We start from the raw sequence: 16,513 nt of genomic DNA, 5'->3' as shown, positions 1-16,513 counted from the left end.
ATATCCCCTGCAGTGGGGTGGGAGGACGGGGTGTAGGGACAAAATCACTCCAGGTTGAGAACCACTGGTTTAAAGTATTCTATATGTAGAATACATACAATACACTACGCAGAAAATGCAGTTATAAAAAGTATAGTCAGTATGACTACCTACATTATCTAAAAAATACAAAACAAAAACGTGCATATAAATATGTGTGTGTGTGAGAGAGAGAGAGAGAATGGAAAGATAGCATGGTGGGATTATTGGAGGGTTTCTTCCCTTATAGTTTTTCTATGTAAATATGTATTAATTTTATAAACGGGGGAAAAATCAGAAAATCAACAAGTTCCACTATTTATACAAAGAGATGTGCTACTAGCTTTACTAAAATAAGGTTATTTTCTCCAAAAATAACTGCTTTGAAAGGGAAGGAAAATACTTGTTATATTTACATATTATAAAATGTTGTCCTGAAGTCAGCCTCCTCAAAACTAGTTCTGCAAAGGCAGAGAATTCACAGAGCCAGGGCATTCTACTGACGGAAGGAGATGGACCCATGTGAAGACTGAGTCAACTAAGCTTCATAACACTGCTCAGTAATTAAGAGAGAGAGAAGTGAAATTTAATTTGGATTCCAGTTTACATAGTAATTAGCTACATCTGCTACTGTACATATTTGCCTTGTGTTTTCTCTCATTTTTCTTAAGAAAAATAAATGTGAGAGATTTTGCTAGATTTGGAATGTTGTGAATTGAGTCCTAACTATTGGCGTTAACAGTCAAGTTATAACATATTTGGATAAAATTAAAGTAAGCTAACTTTTTTCTGTTCAAATTTCATACTTAGTGACATGAAAACTAAATTGAAATAGAAATATCTCAAAAAAAGTACTCATGGTATACCTATTTTTTGCAATTCTATTAAGTTTAGCAACGTGGGTAAGAGATACATTCCCTGGATTGCCTGAGAAAATAAGCCAACACAACACCCTGTTCACTGTTGTACCCCTGTATACAGGCACACGGTAGAAACTCACGTGTATTTCACGAATGAATGAGTGTTACAAATATGCTAATTGGGGGCTAGGCATCTATATATACTATCTCATTGACCCTTGTACCCAAACAATTCTATGACATGCGTATTGATGTCCCTGTTCTACAGGTAGAAAAACTGAGACTCAGTCAGATCAAGTAACTTGCCCAAGGTCACAAGGTTAACAAGGTTCTGTTATACAATGACATGTCTAAGAATTTCATTTGCTAATGATATTATCTAGATAAATTCTGAGGACAAGCATAGCATGCTTGCTGAAAATGAAAACATTAGATCACATACCAGCCTCAGTACCGGGCCTTTCTATCCCTCCATGTTCCACGAAGGATTGAGTGGAAAGCTGAGAGCTAACTCTACAGAGAGTAGGGTATTTCATTTGTTTTAACTACAAAATTTAAGAGAATTTTTTTTATATACTCACAATAATAATTTGGCCAGGGAGATGTGCTCAGCTGTCACATTTTGTCATCAGAAAGTTTATTACTAAAACTGAAAGTGATATAGGAGAGTCAAGATGTAGGAAAGGGTGATTTAATATATAAGAAAGTGCCCTTAAGTGCTAACTAAAATACAGATGTGACTGACTAAAATTACCTTATATTAAATCTGAACTTTTACTTTCCTTTTACGTATGGGACTCAACAACCAACAGTACCACAAAACCCATCAACCAGCCTCTGAGGCTGGGTTTCTCCTATATCTGCAAAAAGCCTCAGAATAGGGTAAACTTCTCATAAATATTCCAAAGTCGTCTACATAAGCATGGCGTTTTTGTTTTCAAGTGAGGGCCTGACCAGGAGTCTCGAGGGAGCATAAATTATACAATGCTTGAAGTCAGGGCCAACAGAGCCTCAAAAAGGAGAGCCTGTCTGCGGAAAGAGGAAGGAGGCCCGTCTGCGGAAAGAGGAAGGAGGCCTGTCTGCGGAAAGAGAAAGGAGACAGGGGTCGGGCGTCGAGAAAGAAGGAGCACAGGGGCAAGAAGGTGAGAACAAGAAGAAAAAGAGAAGAAGCGGAAGAGGGCGGCTACCCACAGGCCAGAGGTCAGAACGCTCTCACTTCTCTCAGCCAGCGGGAGTGTACCACTCACCTCGTGAGTGCTGTTAGAGCCTGTCATCCAGAAGGGAAAAAAAAGGGGCCCTTCCTCCTCCTCAATCCTCCAGCCTACGCAATTCCACCAACCCAAATTACGTAGACCAAAACAGAACAAAACAAAACAAAACAAAACACACAATTGACTTTGTTAACAGACACTTTATGTTCAGAGGCAGTCAACACATTCCTTTTTACCAATTAGTTTTTAAATCAAGTTTAACTCCTATTAATAGCCTAAAAGTACAATGTCTGTTCATTAAAATAATAGTAAATGGATTTTTCTTGTACAAGGGAACTATCTTAAAGAATACATTGGGCAAAAAACTGGCAGAGGGGCCAGCCCGGTGGCACAGCGGTTAAGTGTGCACGCAGTAGCCCGGGGTTCACCAGTTCGGATCCCGGGTGCAGACATGACACTGCTTGGCAAGCCATGCTGTGGTAGGTGTCCCACATATAAAGTGGAGGAAGACGGGCATGGATGTTAGCTCAGGGCTGGTCTTCCTCAGCAAAAAGAGGAGGATTGGCAGCAGTTAGCTCAGGGATAATCTTCCTCAAAACAAAAAACAAAAAACTGCCAGAAATACTTTTTTAAAAAACCTAGCTAAAAAAGCCTAGCTATGCTGTTTAAATTCTTTTAAATGTTTGTTTAGGAAACCAGGGGCTCACACAGTCAATACATAAATGAAATGCATGTACACAGAAGTCCTCTAGAACCACAATTCAAGTATCTGAGGTAGGGCTTCACAGTTCCCAAAGCAGTTACACTGTCTCCAATCCTCACAACAGCCTCACGAGTGAGGAGGAAAGACATTATTATTTTATTTTGAAGATAAAGAGACAGGCCCACAAAGCTAAGTAATTTTTGAATAAAGTTTCAAGCTAGTGGAGAGTAGGATGAAAACCAGAATTTAGGTCTTTAGGCTTTTTGATAAATGCTGTTTCCAATTCTCCACTTTGAAAATAGTGAAAAACACGCTTGAAAACTTAGGAATTTGTATTTCTTTAAATCATGCTCTAAACTGCCATACAACTAGCTAAATAAAGTATTCTTAGGTTTATGTTTCAAGTATGTAAGAAGACTAAATACTTCAAGGATAAATAAGTTCAGCTCATCCTTAATTTGTGAAAGTCATTTACAAAAACAGAAAGAGGAGGAGGATGGGAGACAAAAGGGAGAAAAAAACTAGAAGAGACCACACCACTACCGTATTAAGGGTATTCAGAAAATATTCAGAAGAACTCCGAGTCCTTGGGACAACTGAGTTTCTGAGGTCTTTAACTTTTAAAAGGCGTAGAACTTTATCCATACCATACTATCATAAACATAAATATTTACTTCAGATATTTTGTGTGACTTATGAAGTTCTAAATTTCTTAGAAATTGTTTTTGATGATTATATAAATGCTTTAGAAAGTATGACAGCTTGTCTAATTCACTATTCTAAAAAATTCAGTTAGATTTTCCTACTGCTTTCAGATGTCTCTAGGGGAGATGGGGCATTCGCCTGTTTAAAATATCTTCTTATTTCAGTTGACTGTGCAGGGGCTCTTTTTCCAATGAGACAAATTTCCATTTTGCTCTCCTTGCTGCCTCATTCCACCACTGAGTTCAGCCTGACTTGAACTTTTACACCAGCATTTCCCAGTGTGTGTTCTGGAATCACTGCTGATGCTGCTGTCAATAAGTGTTAATGTAAGCAAACAAAAATGAAGAGAATTTGGCAAACAATGCATAAGGAACCCCCTCCTGAAAAGTCGCAATGGACATTAGCATATTAAAGGCTCTAAGAAATCCTGTAGTAAAGGAAATGTTGAATTTTGCTTAATCCATCTCACCAAATTTATTTGATCTGTCTCCATTATAACAAGAAATCTTGAATTACCAAGCCACAGTGGATCATTTTCCATGAAACTCAACTTAGTATAAATAACATAAACATAAAGCCCAGTATATATTTTATGGATACACATATGATGTCACATTGATCTTGTCAAACTGCATTTCTTTGGGGGAGGGTTATTAATATTATTTACAATTAGAGAATTATTGATTAGTTCATATTTTTCTTTGAAGGAGCTTCCTGGTCAATTAAAAACTCCTATCAAAGGAGATAAGGTCTAGATTAACTACACATGTAAGAATATAAACATAGGGCTAATACAATTCAATACCTTTTATCTTTAAAAGTTAATTCCTCCAATTGGCTTCTCCAAATTATATCATCCTCTGTTTTATTGAAGAACATCAGCTTCACTTTCCTTAAAAGAAAAAACAACAACTTAAAAAGAACAATTTCAATTACGTTTAAAATATGCACGAAAGGAAAAGTCAAAAAGTGCACCAGCATGAATGTTTTTTAGTGCCAATTAGGTAACCAAAAGCATCAAAAACAAAAGAATCAAGTTAATAAAACAGCTAGGACTGGAGGAGGCAGAATAAGAAATGATGAATGAGGGGATGAAAACACGTCTATTAAGATCTACTCAGTATTTAATTAATTTAGAATACCTTATACTAATCTAACCACTTCACAAAGAGTAGTAATTAAAGATAAAATTACTTACCTGAGACTGGGTATATTAGCTAAAGCGTAATTCAGTAGTTTAACCATCGGTGTGAAGCCTGTTCCAGCAGCCAATAAAAAGAGATCTTCTAATTCTTGGAACTGGGATGTTTTAAAATTGCCCTCAGGATTGCTTACGAAAACAAAATCTCCTAAACAATGAAATATAAACTAAATCAGAAAAAAAAATCAAGAAAACTGAGAAGGTTAACCTAGCTAAATTTAGAACACTGGTGAGTAACAGGATGAAAGCATAACTTTCAGACTACATCTCAGTCTTTAAGGTATGAAGGGGGTTTTAGGAATACTCCTTAGGCCCCCAAGTATGTCTGGATCATATCATTACAATCAAATTAATAATGCAGTTTTATTAGACTCATTTCCCAACATTATTTTCCCAAACCATCTGGAGTCTCTAATTTATAAACTACTGCCAAGTATTTAAACATAAATTATCAATAATGTATTGATTGCTAAACTAAATTATAAGCACTTCAAAAGTAAAGTCCATTTATATGTGTCTCGTAAGGTTCAGGGTGGAGAACATATAGTCACTACTTACATATTGATTCTTAACCATAGTAATACAACTAGTAGAACAAAAGTGAAATGGAAATGTATTCTAAAATCTCAGGTTAGTAAATGTGCTACCTTCGCCTCCATCAAATCTTTTAGAACATCTATCAATTAGAACAAGAGCTATTCTGAATTTAATTCCTATAAAAACAAAGCAAGATCAGAAACTGTACTTGGAGCATGCTACTTCCCAATCTAGAATCAAAACAGTTGAGAAAGTCATTTTCTGCAATGCAGTTGACGGAACCACTATGTACCACTCATATATGAGAGAATGGCCTTTAGGACATTTCAAAAATTTTCAGTGTAATTCAAAAAATAAAAATAAAGCTGTCCATATTTTAAAAACAACTTCAAATACTCTGGTTTATTTTTAAATGCTTGCATGCTCTGAATTTTTCCTTTCTTGTCCATAGCAGGATAGTAAGAATCTTGCAGTAATTGATGAATTAAGTATTAGAAAGCAACAGAAGCTTCTTGTTAGAGTTTGAAAGGGACCATAAGATCAGAATATCCTCAGGAAAAAGTCAGCTGGTTGTTTACTAAAGAAGCTTCAAAGAATGATATTAATTTGGTAACTTTTGTCCACAGCCCAGTCCTTCCAATGTCATAAAAGTGACTAGACTCAGGCAAGGTACCTGATGCTAATCAAATTCACACAAGAAGAAAATAACGCATGCCAGAACAGCAACTGATTTACAGCTGGGCCATCTGCATCCAGTGACCTGAACATTACACGCCCCATGCAGGGCATCTCATTCTCAGTTAGAGAACATTTGGAAGGCCAAAAAAATCATATAAAAGTTACGTGGTGAACAAGGAATTGAAACAAAGAAGCCGATACTGTTCTAGAGTAGATCATTTGGGCCATGATGAGGCTTCATGAGTTATCACTACCATGCCAGGTACAACCCCCTAAGTTACACAAGTATTTGTGCCATGGCTAGCTCCCCTGGATGAAGCTGAAAAAACACTATCTTCTTTAGGTTTTCCTTTTCCATGCTCTAGGCTGACTCTCCACCCTGCTCCGTCCACACAATCTCTATAACCAGGTTATAACAGTATTGGTTACATTTCCACTCACTATACTACAATCACGTGTCAGTCCATCAAAGATGAGAGTCACCTTCACTAGATTTGCGGGTATTTCAAAATTCTTAAGGTTCATATTTATATTCAATATTTTGGTTTATGTAACCAAAGATGACTAACCATATCCATTCTGTATAGATTGCTAAGCCAACCTTTCAGAAAGCAAAAAATTTTCTTTATTTCCAAATTTTAGCGATCTTCTTCGATGTTACCTTGATGTCACTGCTAATACTGACTTAGAAAGGAGAAGAGCACTTTTACTGTTAGGCAAAAGGCAGTGGAAAGTTGAAGACACACAAAAAGGAGTAGAAACAGGAAAAGGGTCTCTAAATCTTAATGGATCTCATTATAGTCCTTTTATTAATTCTTTCAAAGTACATTTACTGAGAGCCTATTATGTGCCAGCTGCCATGCTAGGTGCAGGAAATCCAAGAACAAATTCAAGACTTATAAAGAAGGAATATTACTTATTCTTATCCTAGAGCTATGAGCAAAGTGTTAGTTTTTGGGGGTTCAGAGGAGGAGGGAGCTTCATAATGAAAGTGACGTTTTGTTTGGGTCTTTAAAAAAAGGTACTTGACAGGTAGAGAAAGAGTTGATGGGCATCCTATGGGAGGCAACTGCATGTAACTATGAATGAGGATGAAAACTTGTGGACCTTTGAGTAGCACAAGTATTTTGTACAGCAAGAGATGATGCTGGAACGATTGTGAAAGTCTTTGTAGGCATGCAGAGGACTTAATCAGTTGGGTAACGGAGACCCATCAGAGCTTTCAAAGCTGTAGAGCAACACAATTAAATCCACCCTCAGGGCAGTTTGGAAAGAGAACTAGAAAATGCAGATAAGAAGGAGGAAGATACCAGTTAGAGGCCAAGAGAGAAATGATGAAGGCTTGACCTAAGACAGTGGTTAAGGGATAGAAAAGAAAAATTAAACCTTCCCTAGGAGGTGGACTCAATAGAACTTAGTGCCGACTGGATTAGGAGGGAGAAAATGGGAAGACTCAGGGATGACATGCCTCCGGACTGGGTCAAGAATGAACAGTGGTGGGGCAAATAATAAAGATGAGGAATATGGGAGTAAGGATAGGTTTGGTGGGACAAAGAGAATATGACTTTGGGTGCTTACATGTTTAATTTAAGATATTTGATAGATTCCGACAAGGAGATAACCAGAGCACAGACTAACAGGTGATCCCATCTAGAACATAATGACGTTAAAAAAAATACTAACCAATCTGAAGATGATCAAGTTCTGGTGTGAAGAGTCCAGCAGGATAGATTTTGATCAAAAAGTAGATGTATTTATTGTTGGGAAGAGCTGGTTCCTTGAACTCTGAGAGTAAGGAATCAGATACAGGTGTATATGGCTTCACAATTTCAGTATCTAGAAAAAGTCACGATAAAGAAATTCAATTCTAAAAATCTAAAAAGCTCTGAATGCAGATGAAACATACAAATTTTATGATGCTATCAGGATATATTTAAAACTGTACATCTAACATGTATATAATTCTAACTATATGTTCTATATGCATATAGTACAAGTATATACACCCAAATCCTATGTGTGCTGAAACAATTTTAACCAATCAATACTTTGCCCATAATACAATCTTTTTTTATTAAGTATGGCATAAGGTGATAGGGATTTATGTCAATAAACTCACACAACCATCTATTTCATCAACATATAAACTTTGTAATGGACTACAACAAAAATGGCATCAAAAGTTTGCATAGAGATGTAAGAAGGTACTTACATAATAACTTTAATTATACACCAGATTTTTAACAATGGTTACTGATAGCCAATGGGATCATTTGGGTGTGAGAAAGGGAAGAATTTCACTTTTTACTTTATATATTTTGAATTGTTTTCATATATTATATATTACTTTGGTAATTGAAGGAAAAGAATGTTGATCCAATTACTTCTAAGAATATAATATTAATTAATTAAGTAAATATTAACAAATATATTAATAATAAATATTTAAATATATTCATATATTAATTATATACTATATAACATAATACTATTAAATATAAAACAACAAAACATTAATTAATAATTAATAAAAATTCATATTATAGTTCAGGTAGCCATATTCTAAAGAAAGAAGAGCCACCACACATTTGAAAGACCAAAATTTTATACATGGCTCCTTGACATACACAAAATTAATCTATCTCTAAATTATAATATATTGACAATAACTGCACTGGGGAAGATATCAGCTATTGAATGATAACCTGGCATGAGTGATGATGAAGAGAAAAACTTTAATAGTGCCAACACAATATACTATATCCATCAAATCCTGGCTGGTAGTCTGTTACACTGATTGCTGGGAATACTATGACTGACGTGAGAATGTTACCTTTTGCAGCTTCAAAAGGCCAAGAAAATGCTGGACATAAATAAGGGTATTTAAAACAGGTAAAAGAGGTCCTTTTAGGATGAAAATGAGGAAAAAAGAATTCACAGAGTAAGGAATATCTTTATAGAGCTTCTTATATTGGTGACACATATAAAGAAATCATTTACACTCATCCACCCATTTTGAATTTTATAAATTCAACTTCATAAATTAGACAATCATAATTGGGTCCTAAGAAATGCTAGTATGTGTTTCTAGTAGTTGTCCTTACGAAGGACTGTTTGTACACTCCTTCACATCTTTCCTATAAGGCTTTGTTAGTAATAAACTAAAATGCTTGTGGAACCATCTCTCCAACTTGTGGCAATTTCTCTGTTCCATACAATAATATGGCACGGCTATAGCTCCAACATGCAGGCACGCTGCATCCACAAACCTAGAATCTGGCTATCACTAAATCTAGCTGCCCAGAAACATTTATTAATAACCTCAATGGTTGCTTCCTAAAGAGATTAGTACTCACTGTAAACTGCTTATAAACAATCAAAATGTTTCCCTGAAGCCTCTATTTACCTTACCTGTAATAGTTAGCTTGAGGTAAACGTGTTGCCCAATTGGCACCTGCAGATGAGTGCTTGGTGGCAGCATGAAGCAGAAAAGCCTCGTATCATGAGTAACATCCTCCTTGGAAATTAACTGGCACTGTCTGTAGAACAAACCTAGGGAGTGATTCATTTTCTCTTATTGATGAATAAGTTAAATAAGAAGTAATACTGGACCCACTAAGTGAAAGCAGACTCAGCTTTTGCTCTAGTGAGCTCGAATTTCACTAAAATATCCATACATTTTCAAAATTCATCAGTATTTTGAAAATCTTAATTTTTTTCATTTTATTTACTGATATTATCTATGTTCTAAAACCTGTAAATACCTCTATAATTTGAAAAATGAACTTCATAAAATGAGTGTTATTTCCTCATGTCTGTTATTCTAGCATTTTGAAACCATTACATTCTAAGAAATTAAACCAATTTCTTTCTTCTTAAATTCACTGTTTTGATAATTCCCTCTTTGGAGCCTTATATTAACAGCTATATAATTAAATTATAGATGTGAAAAATATTTGATAACCAAAAAATCTACATTCTAAAGTCTTTTCTTACAGAATAGAGAAGTACTGAAACTCAAGTACTTAAAGTTTAACAATATTAGCACTATTAAATAATTTTTAAAATACTTATTTGATAAACACAGGAAAAGTCTACATTCATATGCCTACGTTTGTGTATATGTATTATAGAATACAACTGTCAAAAAATGATTAAAACGAACAATCAACTTTTATGTTTAAGGGTGCAAGTTTGATTATCTGGAAAACAATAAATTAAGTGAAAAACTAAAAATGCCACGTTTGTGGTACTATATACCAGCATACCAGCTGTGGTACTAACAGCATACCTGAGTAGACTGATGATACTAGTTTCATTATTTCTTTTCTTTTATAAAACAGCATTTACAGAGGTGTAAAGGAATCAACAATAATAAAGCATTTCTTATCCTAATTATTCTCTCTTTTTTTTTCTTTTGCCTAGAAATATTTAAGTAGGTACAGAAAGATTTATTCCAGATCTTAGGACCTGAAGGCCCAACATCCAATAATCAATGGTTAGTGGAAAACTGAAATTCACATATAATCCTAAGAAATCATTTTGGCCACAGTTTGATCCAATTTCTCTTCTTTCCAAGTCTCTTTTGGCCCCCAAAGACCCTGGTCACTAAATCCTTCCACTTGCTTCCATGGTAGCTCAGTACGCACATAAGTTTAGAGTGCATCATGGCACACCAAAACCAAGGGGCATCATTCAAATCACCTCATTCTAGAGCCAGGACATAGCTTGGACCAGATTACAGCTAAGGGTACCACCCTAAAGTTATCCTGGAAGACCTAATCCAGTACTAGACTGACAAAGATCAAAGGATATACACTCACCCACAAGGAGAAATGAAGATTCAAATGATCTCCTTATTCCTTCCTTTCTGGGACCCAGAGTAAGAATACAACCAGAGACTCACATACTATATGTCTAAACATTTAAAAGTTATAAAATAGATGAATGTCTGTTAAATAAAAGATGTTCTATGCTGTACCTTGAAATATACCTTCATAATGTCCTAGAAGGTTAGGTACAAATTTAGGATTTTTGAATTCCTTCAAGTTTCACATAGGAAAATGGCAGAGAAATGAGAGCTGCACCCCCAGTGACTGACTATGGCCTGCCCCCTACTCTTCTCATCCCAGCTCTGCCTGAAACTGAGTAGAGCCTTATGTGGATGTGGGCACACCAGCCCACATGTTCAAGATCATCCACTTGCTCTCCCCATCGACAGCCTTGGCCACTCTCTGTATACAAGTGAATTTGGGGCCATCTGGGCAGAGAATCCTGGAGTTTCAGATTCCTGCAGTGCAATATTGAAGGCAAGAGGGTGAACTCCAGGTGGACATTTGCTGGCCCTGTACGCTCCTCATCCTGTGGCAGGGGTGTGGCTGGAGGAGAATTGTTGTGGAGTTCTCCAAGTGTGAGTCTAGGGCAGGCGCCCATGTTACCCATAGTGCTTTCTTGCCATCAAAGGCAGTGTATGCCCTTCTGATAACTTTACTGCTGGATCAAAAGGTTCATCTTCAGATTTGACAATTTCAACTCTAGCATTTGCCAGAAAGGATTTGCTAGAGTAATATGTATCTTTTCAATTATACTTAAAACAAGGAAACCCGTGTTACAGTGACTTATTGACTTTCCTTTTAGAGAGTTAACACAATATTTTTGCTATTTAACACCAGAGACATAATTTCAACATCTTACGTATAAAAGTTGCCATAATTCCAAAAAACATTCTGGAGAGTGACATCACCAACATGGCGGAGTGAGCTGTTCCCTTTATCTCTCTCACTTTGAGCTCAGTTAACTGGACATTCATTGACCAATGGAGGACACCACACAGTACAATAGGATGCCTGAGAGACCCACACAGTTTTACATCTGAAGGTGGATAAACGGGGCCCCCAGGAAGTGGTGGAGATAGGTGACCACTCCCTTACCCTTCCCTGGCAGTCCTGTGCACATCTGCAAACACTTTCCCAGCCAGTGGGAGTGCCCACCATGCTGCTGCAGTCTCACCAAGTGGCCCCAGCTCGGATCCCATGAAGAAGCTCTGTCCACCAAGCACAGCAGCTGGCACAACCATCAGAAGAGGCAGCGGCAGAACTGTGCACATGTGAATACTTTCCCAGCCAGCAGGGGTGCCCATAGGGCCCCTGAAAGCCCACAAGTGGGAACATGCCTCAGTACAACTGTAAAGAGGTGGCGGCAGCCCTGAGCCCAACTGTGAATGCTTTCCTGGCCAGCGGGAGTGCCCACTGTGCCACTGTGGTCCAACAAATGGCCATGGCTTGGAATCCATGAAGCCCTGCACACCAAGCATAGCAGACGGCATGACTGTAAGAAGAGGAAGTGGCAGATATGCAAATATGCAGAAATGCTCTCCCAGCTGGCAGAAGCACCCACCATACCTGCACAATTTCCAGCATATAGGGTGCATTCAGAGACACAGCTCCTGCTTCCCTCCAGCAGTAGCAGGTGGAATCTGCAACCTGATACTACTACTCATGTGCCAGGAAATTGATTAGTTCATCAAATAACATGAGAAACTACAGCAACAATTCAGAGCAGAAGGAAAATGACAAGTCTTCAGAAACCAATCCTGAAGTCACAGAAATTTACAATCTAAATGAGAGATAATTCAAAACAGCTGTCATAAACAAACTCAATGAGCTAAAAGAAAACTCAGACAGTTCAATGAGCTCAGGAATGAAATTATTCTGAAGAAGGAATACTTCACCAAAGAGATTGAAAGTATTAAAAAAACACCAAGCAGGAATTCTGGATATGAAGAACACAATTAATGAAATAAAAAATAATCTAGAATCCTTATAAAACAGAGGTTACATTATGGGGGAAAGGATTAGTGATTCAGAGGATAGAAATGCTTCATGCAGAGGAGGAGGAGAGAAAATTATGGTTTTAAAAAAAATGAAGGAATTCTTCAAGAAATATCCAACTCAATTAGGAAAATAACATATGGATTATTGGTATTCCAGAAGGAGAAATGAGGGAGAAAGGAGCAGAGAGCTTGTTCAAAGAAATGATAGCTGAGAATATCCCAAACCTGGGAAAGGATCTGGACTTACAACTACATTAAGCCAACAGAGCTCCTAATTACGTCAATGCAGAAAGACCTTCTCCAAGGCATATAATATTAAAACTGTCAAAAGTCAATGACAAAGAAAAAATATTACAAGCAGCAAGGCAGAAGAAAATAACCTACAAAGGAACCTATATCAGGCTTTCAGCAGATTTCTCGGCAGAAAGCTTACAGGATAGGAGAGATTGGAATGATATATGCAAAATACTGAAAGACAAATGCTTTCAGCCAAGAATACTCTATCTAGCAAAACTACCCTTCACATATGATGGTGAACTAAAAGCTTTCCCAGATAAACAAAAGTTGAAGGAGTTAACTGCCAGTAGACCTCCCCTACAAGAAATGATCAAGGATGCCCTCATACCAGAAACAAAAAGGGAAAGGTCTACAAAGCTTTCAGCAAGGAAATAAACAGACAAAATCAGAAAACTGCAGTTCTGTTTCAGAACAGGGTAGCAAATAAGTAATTATAACTTAAAAGATAAATGGAAGGAGGGGCGAGCCTGGTGGCATAGTGGTTAACTTTGCACACCCTGCTTTGGCAGCCTAGGTTTTGCAGGTTTGGATCCTGGGCACAGATCTACACACGATTCATCAAAGCCATGCTGTGATAGTGTCCCACATACAAAATAGAGGAAGATTGGAATAGATGTTAGCTCAGTGACAATCTTCCTCAGGGAAAAAGAGGAAGGCTGCCAACAGATGTTAGCTCAGGGCCAATCTTCCTCATCCAAAAAAAATGATAAATGGAAGGAAAGCATTAAAAGTAACTATAAACACTTCAACTCAGTCACAAACTAACACCACAAAACAGAATAATTTCTGACAACAATAATTCAGAAGGGGAAGAGGACAGGGGTGGAACCTGCTTCAGCTAATGGAGCTAAGAGGCTATCAAAAAATAGACTATCTCAGCTATGAGAGCTTTTATACAAACCTCATGGTAACCAAAAACAAAAAAATCAGAGCAGAGACACAATTCATAAATAAATAGAAAACTGAGAAAACCATCACAAAACCAACAAACTGAAATGGCAGTCAGAAATACATTAAGGAAGAGAATAAATGGAAATACAGAGCACCCAGAAAACAAGAGAAAAGGTGGTAGTATTAAGCCTTCATATATCAATAAATACTCTAAACGTAAATGGGTTGAATTCTCCAATCAAAAGACAAAGAGTAGCTGGATGGATTAAAAAACAAGCAACAATACGCTGCCTTCAGGAAGCACATCTCAGCTCTACAGACAAACACAGGCTCAGAGTAAAGGGATGGATGACAATATTTCAAGAAAATGACAAACAAAAGAAAGCAGTTGTTTCAGTATTTATATCAGACAAAGCAGAACTTCAAGATAAAAAAGACAATGAGAGACACAGAGGGGTATTATATAATGATAAAAGGGACTTTCCACCTAAAGGACATAACACTTAGAATTATATATGCACCTAACACAGGACCACCAAAGTACATAAAGCAACTATTAACAGACCTACAGGGAGAAATTAACAGCAACACAATAATATTACAGGACCTCAACACCCCACTTACATCAACAGATAGGTCGATCAGACAGAAAGTGAACAAGGAAATAGTGGATTTAAATGAAACACTTGATCAGATGGACTTAACAGATAGAGAGCACTCCATCCAAAAAAAGCAGAATACACATTCTTCTCAAGTGCACATGGAACATTCTCAAAGATAGACTATATCTTGGGAAACAAGGCAAGTCTCAATAAATTTAAGAAGATTGAAATCAAGCATCTTTTCCAACCACAATGCTATGAAACTAGAAATTAGCTACAAGAAAAAAGCTGGGAAAGGCACAAATATGTGGAGTCTAAACAACATGCTAGTGAACAACCATTGGATCAATGAAGAAATCAAAAGAGAAATTTAAAAATACCTGGAGACAAATGAAAATGAAAGCACAACATATCAGCTCTTATGGGTTGCAGCAAAAGTAGTTATAAGAGGGAAATTCATAGCAATACAGGCCCATCTCAACAAACAAGAAAAATTTCAAATAAGTAACCTTAAACAACGCCTAAAAGGACTAGAAAAATAAGAACAAACAAAGCCCAAAGTCAGAAGGAGAGAAATAACAAAAATAAGAGCAGAAATATATGAAATAGAGACTAAAAAAAAATAGTAGAAAGGGTGAATGAAACTAAGAGCTGCTTCTTTGAGAAGATAAACAAAATTGAGAAACCTTTAACCAAACTAAGAAAAAGAGTGAGAAGGCTGAAATAAATAAAATTAGAAATCACAGAGGAGAAATTACAACGCACACCATGGAAATATAAAGGGTTATAAAAGAGGGGTTGGCCCGGTGGTGCAGCGGTTAAGTGTGCATGTTCCGCTTCTCAGTGGCCCGGGGTTCACTGGTTCGGATCCCAGGTGTGGACATGGCACCGCTTGGCACGCCATGCCGTGGTAGGCGTCCCACATATAAAGTAGAGAAAGATGGGCATGGATGTTAGCTCAGGGCCAGACTTCCTCAGCAAAAAAAAAAGAGGAGGACAGGCAGCAGTTAGCTCAGGGCTAATCTTCCTCAAAAAAAAAAGGGGGGGTTACAAAAGAATACTATGAAAAACTATATGCCCACAACCTGAATAACCTAGAAGAAATGGATAAATTCTTATACTCATACAACCTCCTAAAACTGAATCAAGAAGAAATAAAGAATCTGAATAGATCAAACACAAGTAAAAAGATTGAACAGTAATTAAAAACTTTTCAGAAAACAAAAGTCCAGGACCAGATGGCTTCTCCAGAGAAGTCTACCAATCATACAAAGAAGAGTTAATACCTATCCTTCCTAAACTATTCCAAAAAATTGAAGAAGATAGAATGCTTTGTAACACATTCTATGAGGCCAATATTACCCTGATACCAAAAGGAGGCAAGGACAGCACAAAGAAGGAAAATAACAGGCCAATATCACTGATGAACAAAGATGCAAAAATACTCAACAAAATATTGGCAAACCGAACACCGTAATACATTAAAAGGATCATAACCTATGATCAAGTGTGATGTATACCCAGGACACAGGGATGGTTCAACATCTGCAAATCAATCAAGGTGATATGCCACATTAACAAAATGAGAAATAAAAATGACATTATTATCTCAATAGATGCAGAGAAAGCATTTGACAAGATCCAACATCCATTTACAATAAAAACTCTCAATAAAATGGGTATAAAAGTAAAGTGCCTCAATATAATACAGGCCATATATGACAAACCCACAGCCAACATCATACTTAATGGTGAAGAACTGAAAGCCACCCCTGGGAGAACAGGAACAAGACAAGGGTGCCCACTCTCACCACTCCTATTCAACATAGTACTGGAGGTTTTGGCCAGAGCAATTAAGCAAGAGAAAGAAGTAAAAGGAATCCAAATTGGAAAGGAAGAAATGAAACTCTCACTGTTTGCTGATGACATGATTCTATATATATAAAAGCCTAAACAATCCACCAGAAAACTATTAGAA

The 16,513-nt window shown here is 36.9% G+C and overlaps 1 protein-coding gene across 4 annotated transcripts in view; it reads right to left on the bottom strand.

The window, feature by feature from the left end:
• The window catches only part of CYB5R4 (cytochrome b5 reductase 4), a 97,132-nt gene that overhangs the window by 17,847 nt on the left and 62,772 nt on the right, over positions 1-16,513 (bottom strand). For 3 of the 4 annotated variants that reach the window (XM_070223519.1, XM_001499913.7, XM_005596812.4), the window contains exons 11-14: positions 9,325-9,465; positions 7,597-7,749; positions 4,696-4,846; positions 4,303-4,389 (exon numbers count right to left, since the gene is read on the bottom strand). In XM_070223519.1, the coding sequence (XP_070079620.1) occupies positions 4,303-4,389; positions 4,696-4,846; positions 7,597-7,749; positions 9,325-9,465 (532 nt within the window). The remainder of the gene's footprint in view (positions 1-4,302; positions 4,390-4,695; positions 4,847-7,596; positions 7,750-9,324; positions 9,466-16,513) is intronic. The other variant, XM_023650752.2, reaches the window with a different exon arrangement.

The sequence above is a fragment of the Equus caballus genome, chromosome 10 (assembly GCF_041296265.1).
Source record: "Equus caballus isolate H_3958 breed thoroughbred chromosome 10, TB-T2T, whole genome shotgun sequence".
Classification (NCBI taxonomy): domain Eukaryota; kingdom Metazoa; phylum Chordata; class Mammalia; order Perissodactyla; family Equidae; genus Equus; species Equus caballus.
The sequence above is the reverse complement of the archived record's forward strand: the minus strand, read 5'-3'. Positions and strand labels throughout refer to the sequence as shown.